This window comes from Garra rufa, chromosome 1, assembly GCF_049309525.1.
Source record: "Garra rufa chromosome 1, GarRuf1.0, whole genome shotgun sequence".
NCBI classification, from domain to species: domain Eukaryota; kingdom Metazoa; phylum Chordata; class Actinopteri; order Cypriniformes; family Cyprinidae; genus Garra; species Garra rufa.
This window is the reverse complement of record NC_133361.1, coordinates 59,685,741-59,703,903: the sequence shown is the minus strand read 5'-3', so window position 1 is coordinate 59,703,903 and position 18,163 is coordinate 59,685,741. Positions and strand designations below refer to the sequence as shown.

Sequence of the window (18,163 nt, the reverse complement as noted above, 5' to 3'; positions counted from 1 at the left end):
TGTCTTTCAGATGTCAGTTTTACATACATTCTAAAGCATTAACATCTTAAAGACATCTAGGCCCGGTTTCACAGACAGGGCTTAGACTAAGCCAGGGTTAGGCCATAGTTCAATTAGGACATATAAGTAATTTTTATAAACATGCTTAGGAAAAAACATTACTGGTGTGCATCTTGAGACAAAACAAAGGCACTGATATATTTTAAGATCAATCAGTGCAATTTTATTTCAGTTGAAACAGCTCAGACTTACATTTTAGTCTAGGACTAAGCTTAAGCCTTGTCTGTGAAACCGGGGGCTAATGTCTATTTGACATCTGATAGGAAACATTCAGTAGGCATATTGCAAATGAGCAAAAAACTCAAACACTCAAAAAAATATGTCTTGCAGATGTAAATGCAGATGTTAAATAGACATCTCTGTGAATGAAATTATATTAAAAAGTCTTTCAAGTTTTGTAATAACAGGGCGTAGGTGTTTTTGTTCAACAGTCCAAAAGAAGTCCAAAAAAGCACATCTATTCGTGCCTCACATCACTCCAGGGGGTAAATAAAGGCCTCCTGTAGCAAACTGATGTGTTTTTGTAAGAAAAATCTCAATATTTAAAGTTACCCTGCTGAAAAAAACAGCTAAAACCAGTCTAGGCTGGTTTGCTGGTCTTAACTGGTTTAACAGTTTTCTCTAGCTTGTGGTAACTGTCATACACCCCGGTGAGAAATGACAAATGTGGAAATGCAGAGGAGAAAGCAAAACAAAACATTGGTCACGAATTAGAATTACAAAACTAGGATTTGTAAAGAAAAATGTTAGAGGATTTTAAAGAGGAGGTTGGTTTTCCTCGGTTAAAGTAAGGAAACTTTGCTTTCTTTGCTCATGTAAACAAATGTTGGTTCTCGCGAGACTAGCATATTCTCACCGGTGCATGCGCTGCGTCATCTGGCTGGAATGACTTGTGCGTACGACAGTTAGTGCAAGCTAGAATAAACTGTTTATTATGTTTTAAATATAGATGTTTATCTTACAAAAACACATCGATTCACTACAGGAGGCCTTTATTCACCCCCCGATCTGCGTGGAGTACTTTTTATTATGAATGGATGTGCTTTATTGGTCTTCTTTTACACTGTTGAACAGGAACACCCACCCACTGCCATTATAAAGCTTGGAACAGCCAGGACATTTTTTTTAAACATAACTCTGAATGGATTCATCTTTAAGAAGAAAGTCATACACACCTAGGATGCCTTGAGGGTGAGTAAATCATGGGCTAATTTTCATTTCTGGGTGAACTAACCCTTTAAGACAATGTTAAAGTATTTCATACGAGTAGACTGATTTATTCCAATTTTTTTGAAATAATAAATAAATAATAAATAGAAGCTCAAATACGTTTGCTTGATGCGCAAACACCAGTAAGTTTTTTTCTCACGTGTCACGCAAGCATGTGAGTTTTCACAAGAACAAATTAAGTTTGTTCTTGTATGGATGATCTTCCATTTAACATTTTTAATGCGTGCGTGTTGATGTTTGATCAATGTTTGTATGTGAATAAAAGCCTAAAAATCTGTATAACTATCGTGTCTCTTCAGAAAACATGAAATTCTACAGAAATATAGAATTTCTGTAGAGAGTGAGGGAAAGATGATTATGGCTTCTTATAAAAAATGGTTCCTGTGGCTCAATTTGCCACAGGTAAGGGGTAAGTTAGTCTCAGCCTCAGACGTCACGCCCACGGAACGTTGGCTAAACGTCTGATGCATATGGTACACTTAACTGGAAACACTTCAGGAATGTCGAAGTCGTCATCTGATTGGTTGAATTTGATCGGATTTCCGGAACACGCGAGTGTCGCGTTTATTTTCGGTCCGCCGAGAAACAAAGTGCAGACTGATTTACTCGGCGTTTTGCTAAAAGGTGCTTATGCAGACGCCGTTGTTGTTATACACATTTGCGACGTTCGCGAACAAATTACTGACTTACTGCTTGTTCTCCCTCTTCTTCGTTAACTTTCAATGCTGGTTATTTCAATGACTGACTTGTTGCATGCCAGTCTGTTGTTGTGGGGGCATTTCTACGCCCCGAAAAGTGACGCTGAATGAAACGAACTGTGATTGGTTGTTTGATATGTCGGTCAAACAGCCTTATGGGCGGGCCTTGGCCAATTAAAGCTGCCATGAATTCCAGACCTTCAGCCGTCAGTCTGAAGGTCTGGCTACGCGAGACTAGGGGTAAGTTGACCCAAGTCAGTGGGTAAGATGAACCATCATATATAATTTATATAATTTATATAAATCATTTCATTCATTTATTTAATTTGATTTGTTTTATTGTTTAAGTTAGCTTTGAAAAAAGAAATATGACTGTTTACAAAATTAAATTTGATTGAAGTTAGTTTTTAAAAGAGGTAAATTATCTTTAAATTTCACATGGGTTTATACTTCAGAGACTTAACTTCAGTGCCTTATGGTGGGGTAAGATAAAGTGTTGGCTCAACATCATTTGATGTAATGGCTACTACATCTGTTATGCTGAAATGTTACTTTGATGAGGCAAAAATAGTTTTTAAAGTAAATGGGTGCCTCCCATGCATTCCCATGTATTTCTCCTTTTCAGAGTCTGACAAAAATGATGCAGTTGCCAAGATGCATGGAGTGGGTCAACTTACCCACTGCCTCAACATACCCCACTCTCCCCTATACTTCAGTGTCACTTTAAACATTTTGGTTGCGTAGACCTTAAATGGATCAGCAACAGGAATGAGAGAACGATCGTTCTCTGAAAATGTATGGCAGTCTTATGGGTTTGATGAGCGAATGATGAGTACATTTTTATTTTCAGGTGAACTACCTCTTTAAAATCTTTCAAATCAGCACACTTACACTGGTCAGCTCGGGCATCATTCAGGTAATACAGAATAGGCACTAATATGTCCAACACGTCACTGCTCTTCAGCACAAAAAACAGGAATTTCTGTAACAGAAAAGACGGGAATTGCATGTCAATTATTCACCGGCATTATTTGTAGATGACTGTATTTAAGCGCCTAATCTCTTACTTTGTTGAAGTCACAGAGTTTCCAGAACAGGACCAGCAGTTCCTGGTGAAACTGGATCTTTTTGGTTGAGTTGGGCAGGTATGTTTGAGAGAGTGGGTTGGTCAGCAGGCGCGCCAAACCTTTCAGAACAAAGTCGTAATCCTGCAGACACAAGGAAAACAGCTCAAACATAAAGGGAACAATGCAGTTCCTTTGTATTTTCTTGACATATACTAATATGAAGGGTTTCCGTACCTCCTCCCTGTGAATTCTGGACAGGTAATTCACAAACAGGTTGTTTGGGCCGACAGACTACAAATAAACAGAAAAAAAAGAGAAGAGCAGACACAAAGACCATTAGGCATTTCATTCCGTCTATCGCAGTTTAATGGATCCTTTGAGTTTTATTGACCTTTTCTGCATGTGAGTGGATGTTGTGTATATTACAGGGTGTGGTGTGCTTACATCCTGGTCTTCCATGCTGGAAGGGGAGGGAGGCCGGTACGGCTGTCCACCCTCGTGCTCCAGAGTCACTATGAGGATTTGCACGGCCTGCTCCACCAGCTGCTCACGGTAGTCAGAGAAGAGCAGGTGGTTGTAGGGGATACCGTAACCCACCGGGTCATATGCACACACCACGTTCAGCAGGGAGGTGAAAAGAGGCAGAGCGTGTCTGTAAGAAGCAAAGACTGTCAATGTTTACAGCACTTTTATACTGCTGAAGACAATGTGAGTGGTGTTTGCTGGTGCTAAATTCCACACCATAATGCTCAGATGGCTGCAGTGGTGAAGTTATGTAGTTGCTAAGGTGTTCTGGAGGGTTGGTGTTGCTAGGTATTGCTACGCATTTACTAAGAAGTTCTGGATGTTTACCAGGATCTTGTTAGTTAGATGCTAGGTTGTTCACTGCAGGAATGCTTTTCTTACTCAGTGTTTTTTTATCTTATTATTCAGTACAAATATTTAAACATTTATAAATAGATTTACTTAAAAAGCAAAATGACATACACTATCAGTCAAAAGTTTTTGAACAGTAAGATTTTGAATGTTTAATGTTTTAAAATTTGAATGTTAAAGAAGTCTCTTCTGTTCACCAAGCCTGAATTTATTTCCAGATCCAATTTCCATATATTTCTACTGTTTTCTATTTGAATTTTATATAAAAGGAGTAGTTCACTTTCAGAACAAAAATGTACAGATAATGTACTCACCCCCTTTTCATCCAAGATGTTCATGTCTTTCTTCCTTCAGTCGTAAAGAAATTGTGTTTTTTTTAGGATTTCTCTCCATATAATGGACTTCTATGGTGCCCCCGAGTTTGAACTTCCAAAATGCAGTTTAAATGCAGCTTCAAAGGGCTCTAAATGATCCCAGCCGAGGAAGAAGGGTCTTATCTAGTGAAACGAGTGTGGCTGAGGTGTTCTGAAGTTTTTTTTTAGAACATTCATTTTGTTACTACTGTGTTCTGTGTGTTTTTGGTGTACTGCTGAGTGGTTGCTAGGATGTGCTGGCTGTTTGCTAGATGGTTTCCTCCAGGCCCAAATCAAAAGAGCCCACACTGAAGTTTACACACTAGTGTTTAATACTGAGGACTAGGGGCTTAACTCAGCAAACACCACTAGTAAGTCCCTTGGTGTTTCACTGGGGAGTGTTGTGTTTGTGCACTCGTCTTTTGCATATCATACAGAGACTGACCTGTTTTCGGTTGAACAGAAGAAGGTGACCCAGGGGTTGAGAATACTGTTATCTGATGTTGGTGGCAGGTACATGGCTTCTGAGAAACAGGTGAGCAGTAACCTTAACAGCTCAGTCCTATAAACACAGCAAATCAGTGGACGGTAAACACATGTAAACTGCTCATTTGACTAATCTGATCTTCAAATGACTGATCTGAATCTCGGTTGGGGTGGAAAAACAGGTGCAGGCTTTTTAAACGTCTTGTGTGGTTACTGATTAAAAAGTCACCATGGAAACTCAAATAAACACATGTGGCTGTGGGAACAGAGACTACCTCATGTCCCGTCACTCTCACCTGTTGATATCGTGGATGTAGTTGAGTGGAGGCGACTGAGCGAAACCCACTCCAGCTTCCCAGATGTATTCACAGCTGTCCAGTGACTGCATGTCCTCAACAGAGTCCTGTACATAAGAAGCAGACACTCAACCTGAGACTTAATTTACTGTACATTTTACTGCACACAGACAGACTATGGGACAAATTAACTAAGCATTTCATGACATTACTGACATATAGTATCTCACAAAAGTGAGTACACCCCTCACATTTCAACAACCATTTTAGTATATCTTCTCAAGGGACAATACTATAGAAATGACACTTGGATATATTTTAGAGTAGTCAATGTGCAGCTTGTATAGCAGTATAGATTTACTGTCCGCTGAAAATAACTCGACATACAGCCATTATGGTCAAAATCGCTGCCAACAAAAGTGAGTTTGTCAATATGTGTTAGCACCATTGTTATCTGGTACTGCCTTAATCATCCTGGGCATAGAATTGACCAGAGCTGCACAGGCTGTTGTTGGGATCCTCTTCCACTCCTCACAGAGCTGCTGGACGTTAGACACATGGTGCTTCTCCACCTTAAGCTTGAGGATGCCCCACAGGTGCTTAATAGTGTTCAGGTCTGGAGACATACTTGACCACCCCATCACCTTCACCTTCAGCTTCCTCAGCAAGGCAGTTGTCATCTTGGTGGTGTGTTTGGGATCATTATCATGTTGGAAAACTGCCGTTCGGCCTAGTTTCTGGAGGGAAGGCATCGTGTTCTGCTTCAGAATGTTCAGTACATAATGGAATCCATGTTTCCCTCAATAACTGCAGCTCCCCAGTACCAGCAGCACTCATGCAGCCCCAGACCATGATGCTATCACCACCATGCTTGACTGTAGGCAAGACACAATTTTCTTGGTACTCCTCACCAGGACATCGCCACACATGCTGGACACCATCTGAGCCAAACAAGTTTATCTTATAGTCTCATCAGACCACAGGACATGGTTCCAGCAATTCATGCTCTTGGACAGGTTGTCTTCAGCAAACTGTTTGCTGGCTTTCTTGCAAGCCAGCTTCAGATGAGGCTTCCTTCTGGGACAATGACTATGCAAACCAACTTTTTGCAATGTGCGGCATATGGTCTGAGCACTGACAAGCTGACCTTCTGCTTCTGCAACCTTTAGAGCAATGCTGGCAGCACTCAGGCATCTGTTTTTTTGAAGCCAGGTTCTGCACCTGACGCACAGAACGAGTGCTCAACTTTCGTGATCGACCCTTGCAAGGCCTGTTCCGAATGGAACCCATCTTGGAAAACCTCTGTATGACCCTGACCACTGTAGTGTAACTCAGTTTCAGGGTGTTACTGAACCTCTTATGGTGCGTTCACACCGGACGCGAATGAAGCGGCAAGTGCGAGTGATTTACATGTTAAGTCAATGCAAAGACGCGAATAGCCATCCTGCGGCGCGAAACGCGCGAAAGAGGTGGCGCGAAACGCGCAAATAGCGCGAATGAAGCGGCGCGCATTGAGCGTTTCAAGCGATTGCCGCGCCATTCGCGCGAATCGCGCGAAACACGTGAGTTCAAAAATCTGAACTTTGGCGAAAATTCGCGCCACGTTAACCAATCAGGAGCTTGCTCTAGTAGTGACGGAGGCAGAAATCCGAAACAACAATGGAGGACAAAATCACCGTTGATGTCTGTGGTTACTCAGAGCTGTACGATACATCTTTAGACTTTTGTAGAAACAGGAATAAAAAGGATTTTGGTAGGAATAAAGTGAGTGAAGAGGTCGGACAATCTGGTAAGTTTTAAAAAACGCTCTTTACTCAATTTGACCTACATATACATACATATTGAGACTACAAGCAAGCTAAAGCTGGCAAATTGAGCTCATTCACCTATTTTACAACTACTTTCCCGCTGACGAGTGGCAGAAGCCCCTCCCATGACGTGAATTCGTGTCTGTTGTGAAGAAAATGTCACGCGCGAATGGCGCGAGTAAACTCAAACGTTCAAGCGTTCAACTACGCGTGAATAGCGCGTTTTTTCCGCGCAAGTCGCGTCCGGTGTGAACGCACCATTATAGCTTTGGCCATTTTTGTGGAGAGCAACAATTCTAATTCTCAAATCCTCAGAGTTCTTTGCCATGTGATGCCATGTTGAACATTCAGTGGTCAGTATGAGAGAATTGTACTTAAAGCACCTAATTTTAACTGATCTACTACAAGACACACAACTTTGTATGGACCTGTCAAGCAGACAAAAACATAAACATGATGAATAGAACATGTGGCTTTGCATGGTTAAACAACATACTGCTGTTATCACTAAGGGTGTACTCACTTTTGTTGCCAGCTATTTTGACAATAATGGCTGTATGTTGAGTTATTTTCAGAGGACAGTAAATCTATATTGCTATTCAAGCTGCACATTGACTACTCTAAAATATATAAGATGCTATAGTATTGTCCCTTGAGAAGATATACTAAAATGGTTGCTGAAATTTGAGGGGTGTACTCACTTTTGTGAGATACTATATATACAGTTGCAACTAAAATGATTCAACCCCCTTGACCTGCAAGACATTACATCAGTAAACTATTAAGAGAAAGTTTATTAATACTCATTTGAGTGATTTTGAGGATGTAACACTGATGAATCATGACAAAAATCAAATTGGCTCCAAACATTCATGTACAAAATTATTCAACCCCGAAAAGTCACATTTGATGCAGAATCCTTTATACTTTAAAACCACCAATAAACGCTGCCTGTAAGTGCTTAGAAGCTTCTGTCACCTCTCCACTGCAGTCTTGCCCAATTCCTCACCTGAAAAAACGTCCAGATCACTGATAATCTTTGGTTATCACTTTGGTTATCAAGTACATTCTACAACCATTCCCTGAACCAAGCATAAGTAGATTTGGATGTATATTTTAGAATGGATCCTGCAAAAAGTCCTGATATTTCAAAGATTCCATGATGTTCTTCATACAGTCATGATTTCCACCTTCTGCTAATGTAAAACACCCCATAAGAGGACTGGTCCACCTCCAAGTTTGACTATGGAGATAGTGCTCCTCTGCTTATAAGCTTTGCCTTTTTTTGCACCAGACAAACGGCTGATCTATAGACGTTTTTCCTGAACTCTTAACTGAAAGAATGCTTTGCATTTCCAGTCTGCATTGTTTCTAGTCAAATTAGGGTATATTCCGAGCTAATAAACTAATGTTAAACCTATTAAAATGTTTTTAAAAAGCACATGGCTCCATAGCGCCATCACTTGACAATGTCGCAATGACCGTCATTTGTCAGTGCCTCACTTTAATGAGTGTGTAGATGACACGAAGCAGCGGATGTTAGCTACATTAAAAACAGATGGACGCTATTTGAATGGGTTCCTATGGAAACCGGAACAGAAAAGCATTCAATCTGACGTTAGAATTCATAATGGCAGTGCTCATCGTTTACTCAGGAAAAAGGTCTATAGGTCCAAAAAGTTCTAGTTTAGTAACATCACTTCATAAAACATACTTCCAGAACTCCACAGGTCTACCTAAATCCATTTTAACATGTTCAAGTCAGCCTTTTATGTTCTTGTTGGTCAGGAGTGGTATTGGGCAAGACACCCCAACATAAAAGCCATGCTTGTCTAGTGTTTTTCTTATACTGCAGTGAAATGTTTTTCCATCTTTAATTGGGTCATCTTACAAGACATGAACATTGCAGATTTTTCTTAGTTGCTCAGATCAAACATTTTATGATATTATGTACTTTTTTTCAATACCCTCAAAGGTTTTTGTGGTACAATATATTTTAAGCTAAGAAAAAGGCTGCCAGCTGTGTCTCTCGGAACGTTTAATGCCTTGGAAGTCTTCATGTAGCATTAGCTTTTATAATATTCTCTATACCTTTTGAGAGAACTCTGTTGCCATATTTGCTACTCAACTTCAGCACATGCATGGGTCAATTTTATTTATGGATAACAGATCAAGCTAATTCTGTTTTTAAATAGAGTTTCTAAATGCTTATTTGTGACCCTGGACCACAAAACCAGTCATATGTCACAGTTCTGTCAGTTCATGTCTGTTCATTTGGTTTCTCCCATTGTCTCCCCCTGTCATTCTGTAGTCATTTGGTTTAGTCCTCATCACCGTGATCTGTTTCACCTGTGTCTCTGTAATTAGTCACCATTTATAAGTCTGTTTGTTTGAAGAGTTCAATGTCGGTCTTTAATCGTTCTATGTGTTCGTGTGTGGATGTTCCTGCTTGTTCCTGCCTGTTATTCTAAGTATATATTAAAAGATAGTGTTTATTGTGATCTTGTTTCTCGTCTCGTCCGTCCAGCACGTCACCGTATTACAGAAAGACCGACCTCAAAAGTTTACCCGGCACTTTCCCCTGCGTTTATTTTCCGTCTTTTTTCCTCAGTGTTTTGTTTTTTTTGTTTTTTATTATGGACCCTACTGTTCGTCTCATCCTCCTGAGGCAGGAGGAACGCTCTCTTGAGGACCATACACGTGAGTTCATCTCCCTGGCAGAACATTCCCACTTCCCGGATAGCAGCCTATGCATCTACTATCACTTAGGACTGAATTCCACCACCAAGGCGCTGCTATCCGGGGAGGGTCCTCAAGAGAGCCTGCCGGACTACATCGAGTGGGTGTTGGCGTCCTGCCAATCTTCCTGGACTGTCGGCGTCATCGAGGAGGACGTCAACCCCACTCACGACCCAGAACCCAGCCAAACATCACCCCGACATGCGGAGTTACAGCCTGAGCCCACCGCAGATGGAGTGCCAGAGCCGAGAGCGACAGAGCCTGACCCATCTGACCAGGTGCGAGAGCCGGCATCTACATCCGCGACGGTGGAGTATGACGTGGAGCAAGAGAGGGCTACAGAGAGCCCTGCCCACTGCACCACCGCTGAGGGTGAGCTTGGATCCAACTCTGGGGATTTAATAGACTTCTTCTCGGATCTTGCCCAAGACAACTCATATGACTTAATTGACTTTTTCTCTGAGCCACTGACCTGCATAGACTTCCCTCCCACCCGCCCTCGTCTGTCTGATTCTGCCTGGTCCCCGCTGGTTCCGCCCAGCCGTCCTGAGTTCCCGCTGGTTCCGCCCAGCCGTCCTGAGTTCCCGCTGGTTCCGCCCAGCCGTCCTGAGTTCCCGCTGGTTCTGCCCAGTCATCCTGAGTCCCCGCTGGTTCCGCCCAGCCGCCCAAAGTCTCCCAGGTCAGCAGTCAGTCCCCCAGCTCACCCTCAGCCCACCACCTGTGCAGTGGGCTCGCCGCGGGACTGCCAGCTTCCATCGGCGTCTCGGCTGGAGGATTCCTCAGCTCCGCCTCCAGCCTCCGAGTCCTGGACTCCGCCTCGGCCCTTCGACCCCGCGGTTCCACCACGGCTCTCGACGCCCTCCTCTTCACCGTCGCCAATCGATCCACCAGCTCCACCGGGCTCCATCGTCTTTCCGGCTCCGCCCTGGTCAGTCGTCACCCCATCGGCTCCTCAGGACTCTGCTCCTCCGGCTGTGCCTCGTCGCGCCGTCCCACCGGCTCCTTGGGACTCCTCCTTCCTGCGGGCACAGCCTCCATCCTCTGTCGCTCCGGCTCCGCCGCGGATCTCCGGGACTCCGCCTCCGCCTCGGGCGCCAGAGCCTGCTCCACCTTGGCCCTCCGGATCCTCGGCGTCACCCCGGATCATCGGCTCTCCATCTTCGCCTCGGGCTCCTTCTCCATCTGCTCCGCCTCTGTCGGTCGGCCCCATGGAGTCGGCACGCCTTCATCCACCATGGTTCCTCCCTCCGTCGGCTCCACAGTGGGACGTCATCATGGCTGCGGTCTGGGTCGGTTCCTCCTGCCTTATGCCCCACCCATGTCCTCCCTGGCTCCTCCCTCCGTCGTCGCCCCTCTGGACTGTCTGGTTTTTCACATGGACTCTTGTTTTGGTCCCCCTCCCGGGGTTGCGTCCTCCACCTAAGCCTCCTCCATGGACTCTGTTTTTCTGTTTTGCTGCCCCTCTAGTCTGTTTTCTGTTTCTGTTTTGTACGGCGCGAGGACGCGCCTTTGCGGAGGGGGGCGTAATGTCACAGTTCTGTCAGTTCATGTCTGTTCATTTGGTTTCTCCCATTGTCTCCCCCTGTCATTCTGTAGTCATTTGGTTTAGTCCTCATCACCGTGATCTGTTTCACCTGTGTCTCTGTAATTAGTCACCATTTATAAGTCTGTTTGTTTGAAGAGTTCAATGTCGGTCTTTAATCGTTCTATGTGTTCGTGTGTGGATGTTCCTGCTTGTTCCTGCCTGTTATTCTAAGTATATATTAAAAGATAGTGTTTATTGTGATCTTGTTTCTCGTCTCGTCCGTCCAGCACGTCACCGTATTACATCATAAGGTTAAATTTTACAAAACTGAGATGTATACATCATATGGAAGGTCAATAAATATGCTTTCAATTGATGTATGGTTTGTTAGGATAGGACAATATTTGGCCGAGATACATCTATTTGAAAATCTGGAATCTGAGGGTGCAAAAAAATCAAAATACTGAGAAAATCACCTTTAAAGTTGTCCAAATTAAGTTCTTAACAATACATATTACTAATCAAAAATTACATTTTGATATATTTATAGTAGGAATTTTACAAAAAATCTTCATGGAACATGATCTTTACTTAATTTCCTAATGATTTTTGGCATAAAAGAAAAATCAATAAATTTGACCCATACAATGTATTTTTGGCTATTGCTACAAATATACCCCAGCGACTTAAGACTGGTTTTGTGGTCCAGGGTCACATTTGTGTTTAAGACCATTTTGTTCCCCCCCCCAAACAAATAAGTGACTTAAAACAGCAATGTTGAATAGGGGTTGAATAATTATGACATAGCTGTGTTATTAAAAATCCTATAACTCAAAAATAGTACATTAAAGAGAACAATAAAACAATAAAATGCATAGGTTCCTTTTTTAAAGCCAATACCATCAATGTTTAACACTCTAAAAAGTAACTTGTACAGATGTTGGACTACAAACTCTAATGTATCCTTCTGTTACTATCCATTTTGACAGACAGACAGTAATGAACTCACAGGTCTTCCTCTCTTGTGGCTCTGAACAGTGAAGTCTGGACAGAAGAGCAAGTCGGCCACAGCCAATAAGAGAGACTCTGCCAGCGGACGGGCGCCTTCATCTTCATCCTCCATATCATCCATCTATGCAAAGAGAAGCATGAAAAAATCACGAAAAATCAAAACGGTAGCTGAACTGATTTACTTTAATTTAATGATTATGTATTATTTTATCTATATAATTCAGTGACAATAATATTTCAAATCTGGCTATGTAGAAAGGGTTGGAATTGATTCGTAAAAAGTTGGATTTCTCTTAGAGCAAACTAGGACATAACTCATGATAAAAATGAACAAATGTGCTTGTGTGACTGTATCGCCTTTGCTGAGGGGCATTCATTTAAGAGTGTTTCATAATCCTACACTGCTATTTGTGAAGGCACTTAAATACAACCTTGAAGCCAGACTGCTAAATGTCAATCAGTTTCTGTAAATTCCAAACAAGAAGATGAGTTGATAGCACTTATTGGTTATTATTTTGTGCATCCTCCTCACCCCCGCTCTGCCAGCGCCAGGGATGGTGGACCAGAAGAACCCTCTCCAGTCCTGGTCCTCAAAGATGTAGGGCAGGATTCGAGAGAGCATACGAGCGCAGTTCAGCACGATCTGCTTCTCCCTCTCAGTGGGGCAGCCGGACTCAGCTCCCTGAACCAACTTCTCCACCGCCTGTGGAAATACAGATACACTCATGACAAAATATACACAAGACTGCATCCACATACAATACAGTGGTGCCAAAACATATAGTCAAATGGTCGAACTAAAAAAATATGCATATATTGTATACCCATATATATATATACATAAACACACACACGCTACCAGTCAAAAGTTTTTGAACAGTAATTATTTTTAATGTTTTTTCAAATAATCTGCAAAAATTCTGCTCACCTAGCCTGCATTTATTTGATCCAAAAATACAGCAAAAGTAATAATGGGAAACATTTTACTATTTAAAATAACTGGCTTGTATTTGAATATATTTTAAAATGTAATTTATTCCTGTGATCAAAGCTAAATTTTCTGCTTCATTACTCCAGTCTTCAATTTCACACGATCCTTCAGAAACCATTCTAATTTGCTGATTTGCTGTTCAAGAAACAGAACATTTACTTAAAAAATCTGAAATAAAAAGCCTTGTAACATTATACACTATACTAACACTAGCTTCTTTGTTAGTTCTTGTAGTATTCTATCTATCTACCTATTTTTAGGCCTATCTATTTTTAACACTAGCTTGCTTTTTTTATTATATAATTAAAAAAATCGCCCTTGCATGTTATTGCTCTTTTGTTGTTTTTGATTGCTTCCATTGTCCTCTTTTGTAAGTCGCTTTGGATAAAAGCGTCTGCTAAATGTAAATGTAATAAATGCTGTGTTTGAAAAACCCAAGAAAGTTCCACTCAGCAGTTAATAATAATAAGTAATAATAATAATAATAATAAACAGTAGTAATAATATTGATTATGGTTTTGAGAAGTAAATCAGAATATATGAATGATTTCTAAAGGATCATGTGACTGGAGTAATGATGCTAAACATTCAGAATAAATTACATTTAAATATATATTCAAATACAAAACTGTTTTTTTTTTAAGTAGTAAAAATGATTCAAAATTGTACTGTTTTGCTGTACTTTGGATCAATCACTTTGGCTTGGTGAGCAGAAGAGGCTTAAAAAAACATTAAAAATCTTACTATAAACTTGTTTTTGTCTAAAAGTTTTGCCTAAAAAGTTAAACTAAATGGCATTCCCTTTGATGTCCTTTTGTTATTTAGACATTCAGGTAAGTGTAAAATACATTTTAAGCCATTGTGAAACCAAACAGACTACATGTGCATACAAGTTAAATCATTTTTAAATAATGTAACCCCATATGATCTCTTTACTTATGGTCTGATGTAATGCTTTTACTCCTTCAGTACACAATAAAGCAACACTTCTCTCTTTCTCTCTCTTGTAAATTCCTCTGGCAGGATGTGCACTGGAAGACTATGAAGATTTCTAATCATGTTTTCTCTCTGATGGGCAGTCTCAAACAGGAAGTTCAGGGATTGAGACAGGAAGGGGAAAGCGGCAGCTGTTTTCCTGTCCCACCAACAACTTCAAATTCACACAATCACTGCCTATTATTAATGAGGCACATGCTCTAATGACTGAATGTTACGTATTTTTTTACTAATGGGTGTAGGACACTGTAGTTCATTTATGTAACTGAGGAGAACAAAGTAAACTGTGACATATTATACCTAAAAATTCTTCCTACAGTGGACTAGTAGTAAATTTAATACAAATTTGGGACCAAAATTTATTCAGACACTTTGACCTGACAATGTTTTGCTTAAGTGTTTTTTCTTTAATTGCTAATGCGATGAACAGACTGAACAAAATTAAACATTGCTTGGTAACTGGTTGAACTAAATTGGTATTATCTAATTGTGTAGGCTACCTAAGGCCTGATTACTGCCACACCTGTTCACAATCAAGAAATCACTTAAATAGGAGCTGCCTGACAAAGTGAAGTAGACCAAAAGATCCTCAAAAGCTACACATCAAGTTGAGATCCAAAGAAATTCAGGAACAAATGAGAAAGAAAGTAATTGAGATCTATCAGTCTGGAAAAGGTTATAAAGCCATTTCCAAAGATTTGGGACTCCAGCGAACCAGTGAAAGCCATTATCCACAAATGGCGAAAACATGGAACAGTGGTGAACCTTCCCAGTAGTGGCCGGCTGACCAAAAACACCCCAAGAGCACAGCGACGACTCATCCAAGAGGTCACAAAAGACCCCACAACAACATCTAAAGAAGTGCAGGTCTCTCTTGCCTCAGTTAAGGTCAGTGTTCATGACTCCACCATAAGAAAGAGACTGGGCAAAAATGGTCTGCATGGCAGAGTTCCAAGACGAAAACCACTGCTGAGCAAAAAGAACATAAAGGCTCGTCTCAGTTTTGCCAGAACACATCTTGATGATCCCCAAGACTTTTGGGAAAATACTCTGTGGACTGGCGAGACAAAAGTTGAACATTTTGGAAGGTAGCACAGCATTTCAGAAAAAGAACATCATGCCAACAGTAAAATATGGTGGTGGTAGTGTGATGGTCTGGGGCTGTTTTGCTGCTTCTAGACCTGGAAGAACTGCTGTGATAAATGGAACCATGAATTCTGCTGTCTACCAAAAAATCCTGAAGGACAATGTCCGGCCATCTGTTCGTGACCTCAAGCTGAAGCGAACTTGGGTTCTGCAGCAGGACAATGATCTAAAACACACCATCAAATCCACCTCTGAATGGCTGAAGAAAAACAATGAGGACTTTGGAGTGGCCTAGTCAAAGTCCTGACCTGAATCCTATTGAGATGCTGTGGCATGACCTTAAAAAGGCGGTTCATGCTCGAAAACCCTCCAATGTGGCTGAATTACAACAATTCTGCCAAGATGAGTGGGCCAAAATTCCTGCACAACGCTGTAACAGACTCATTGCAAGTTATCACAAACGCTTGATTGCAGTTGTTGCTGCTAAGGGGGCCCCAACCAGTTATTAAGTTTAGGGGGCAAACACTTTTTCACACATCTTGTTTTCCCTTCATAATAAAAAACTTAATTTAAAAACTGCATGTTGTGTTTACTTGTGTTATCTTTGATTAATATTTAAATTTGTTTGATGATCTGAAACATTAAAGTGTGACAAACATGCAAAAAAATAAAAAAAACAGGAAGGGGGCCAACACTTTTTCACACCACTGTATGTTATTACCATTTTCTAAACTATAGCAACTAAACCGTGATAATGTGAGAAAAGGTGTCTGAAGAAATCTTGGTTTGACTGTATGTAACAGGTGTCATATTTCATCACAGAATGCCATACTGAATGCTACCTTGTAACACAGTGTTGCCAGATTGGAGGGCGATTCCTCCCGGACGGCTCGGATCTCAGCAGCGGGCAGCAGGGCAAACACATCCTGTACGGTGGTAGCAGTATCAGCCCAGAATTGATCCCAAAATGCGTCATCTGTAGCTTCCACAGGCTAGGTGTGGGCGAGGAGGATAAGGTTATAATACACATGTAAATCCTTTTAACACACACACACACACACACACACACACACACACACTAGACTGAGGCAACAGCTGGGCTGATCAAACACTGAATTTATAAACCACATTAATATTTAATTAACAGTTAAAAATGGCAATGCAATCACATGAACCCTGAAGAGAACAATAAACAGTAGATAATTTCACATTTTTAGTTAAAATCCTAATTTAAAATGACCGTTTTGGTAACACTTATGGAATAGGGAACACTTATTCACTGTTAACTACAACTTTTGCCTCAATAAATTCCTAATTTGCTGCTTATTAAAAGTAAGTAAGGCAGTTGTTAAATTTAGGTATTAGGGATGTAGAAAAAGGTCATGTAGAATAAGACATTAATATGTGCTTAATTAGTACTAATAAATGGCTAATATTGTAGTAATATGCATGCTAATAAGCAACTAGTTAAGAAAGCGCAAAATAAAGTGTTACCAAAATAACACTTTACTGAATTTTTATACATATATAATTATTATACATGCAGTTTCATGAGCTCATACTGAGTGACGACAATATTTTTAAATTAAATTATATTCTATTTTATTCATCAACAACCCAGATACACTTATTATTAAAATATATTTGGATGACTTCACAATAAAAAACAAACAAAACTAAATATATCACGTCAGGAGGGGCGGGGTCTAACGTACGTCATTGTTTCTACATAAAACAAAAACAAGCAAACAAACTAACCAAATGGTATAAAACAAGATCTTTAGTTTTAATTTATGCTTTAAACAGCTGAAAGAAAATATACATACAATGCAGTACACTGTAAATGTATCTTGTTTTAAGCAGTTATTGCATTTTCACTTAGATTTAAAAAACAAAACAAATAACAACGCTATAATATTTTATTGGGATAACATTAAAATTCGTTTAAAAAACGAGCAAGTTTCATATGAATGACCAAGATAAAGCAGATATTTACATATGCAGATAAACACATGACACCTGCACAGCTGTCTTATTATGGACAAACACAAGCATCATTATTCTGATTTAAATAGCAGTGACCAGAGCACCCATACGCACATCTATGAAACTAAATTCAGATTTTATTTGACTGATTATGTGAGATCTGTCTGTGAGGTGTTGCAGAGGTCTGGTCGGCGCAGTCTCCATCTGGAAACACACAGGCGCTCCTAATAACAGCCTCGAATAACACCAAAGACACGAACCTGTGTTTTTGTGGTCAGCTGTATCACCGCCTTCCTGAAATGGAGCTTTGAGTCCGTATTTCCCATTTTTCCTGATATGTTCGTTTAATGATGAGGCTCCGCTCTAATCCCCGTCACCTCCTCCTCTGCGTGTGTCATCTGCGGAGGCGGTGGTGCTGCGCTAAAGCCACAAACTTCCGGGATGGGAATTTAACATTCCTACTATGGTCAGGGATGCCTCATGAATATTAATGAGGTAATGTGTCGTCATGTTAGTAGGCGTAACTGATTGGCTGCACCGACCAAGAGCCGTAAACGGCTCAGTCAGCTGGTGATTTAATGAACCTTCTGATAAAGCAGGGCTGACTCTTCTTGAAGATTTCTTCAGTTACGTAATTGGACTCCCAGGAAAGGTTACCAAGCAACGTCAGGCGGCTTACATTAATATTCATAAGCCAGGCCTTTGTCAGAGTAGCCATAGTAGGATTCATAAAAACCAAACGCACTAGGCAGTTGCTAGGAAAACACTGTTTAGCAAATTCAATCTTTTACTTTTCACAGGTATAGCAACCCATATTCAAATCGTACAACGTAAATAAAGCAGGTCTAATAACATTTCCGTTGGAATAAAATATAAAATTGACAAAAAAAAAAAAAAAAAAAAAAAAAATGGACACAATAAAAACATCAGCTGTCATAAATGTGTTGAGATTGCG

The 18,163-nt window shown here is 40.7% G+C and overlaps 1 protein-coding gene across 1 annotated transcript in view; it reads right to left on the bottom strand.

Annotated features, from left to right (window-relative positions):
• Positions 1–17,610, bottom strand: part of hid1a (HID1 domain containing a) — a 28,655-nt gene extending 11,045 nt beyond the window's left edge. The window contains exons 1-10 of the mRNA XM_073843379.1: positions 17,469–17,610; positions 16,065–16,214; positions 12,682–12,852; positions 12,148–12,270; positions 5,067–5,173; positions 4,730–4,846; positions 3,500–3,707; positions 3,290–3,346; positions 3,056–3,196; positions 2,880–2,970 (exon numbers count right to left, since the gene is read on the bottom strand). Coding sequence (XP_073699480.1) covers positions 2,880–2,970; positions 3,056–3,196; positions 3,290–3,346; positions 3,500–3,707; positions 4,730–4,846; positions 5,067–5,173; positions 12,148–12,270; positions 12,682–12,852; positions 16,065–16,214; positions 17,469–17,534 — 1,231 coding nt within the window. The 5' untranslated portion in view covers positions 17,535–17,610. The remainder of the gene's footprint in view (positions 1–2,879; positions 2,971–3,055; positions 3,197–3,289; positions 3,347–3,499; positions 3,708–4,729; positions 4,847–5,066; positions 5,174–12,147; positions 12,271–12,681; positions 12,853–16,064; positions 16,215–17,468) is intronic.
• Positions 17,611–18,163: the final 553 nt, after the last annotated feature.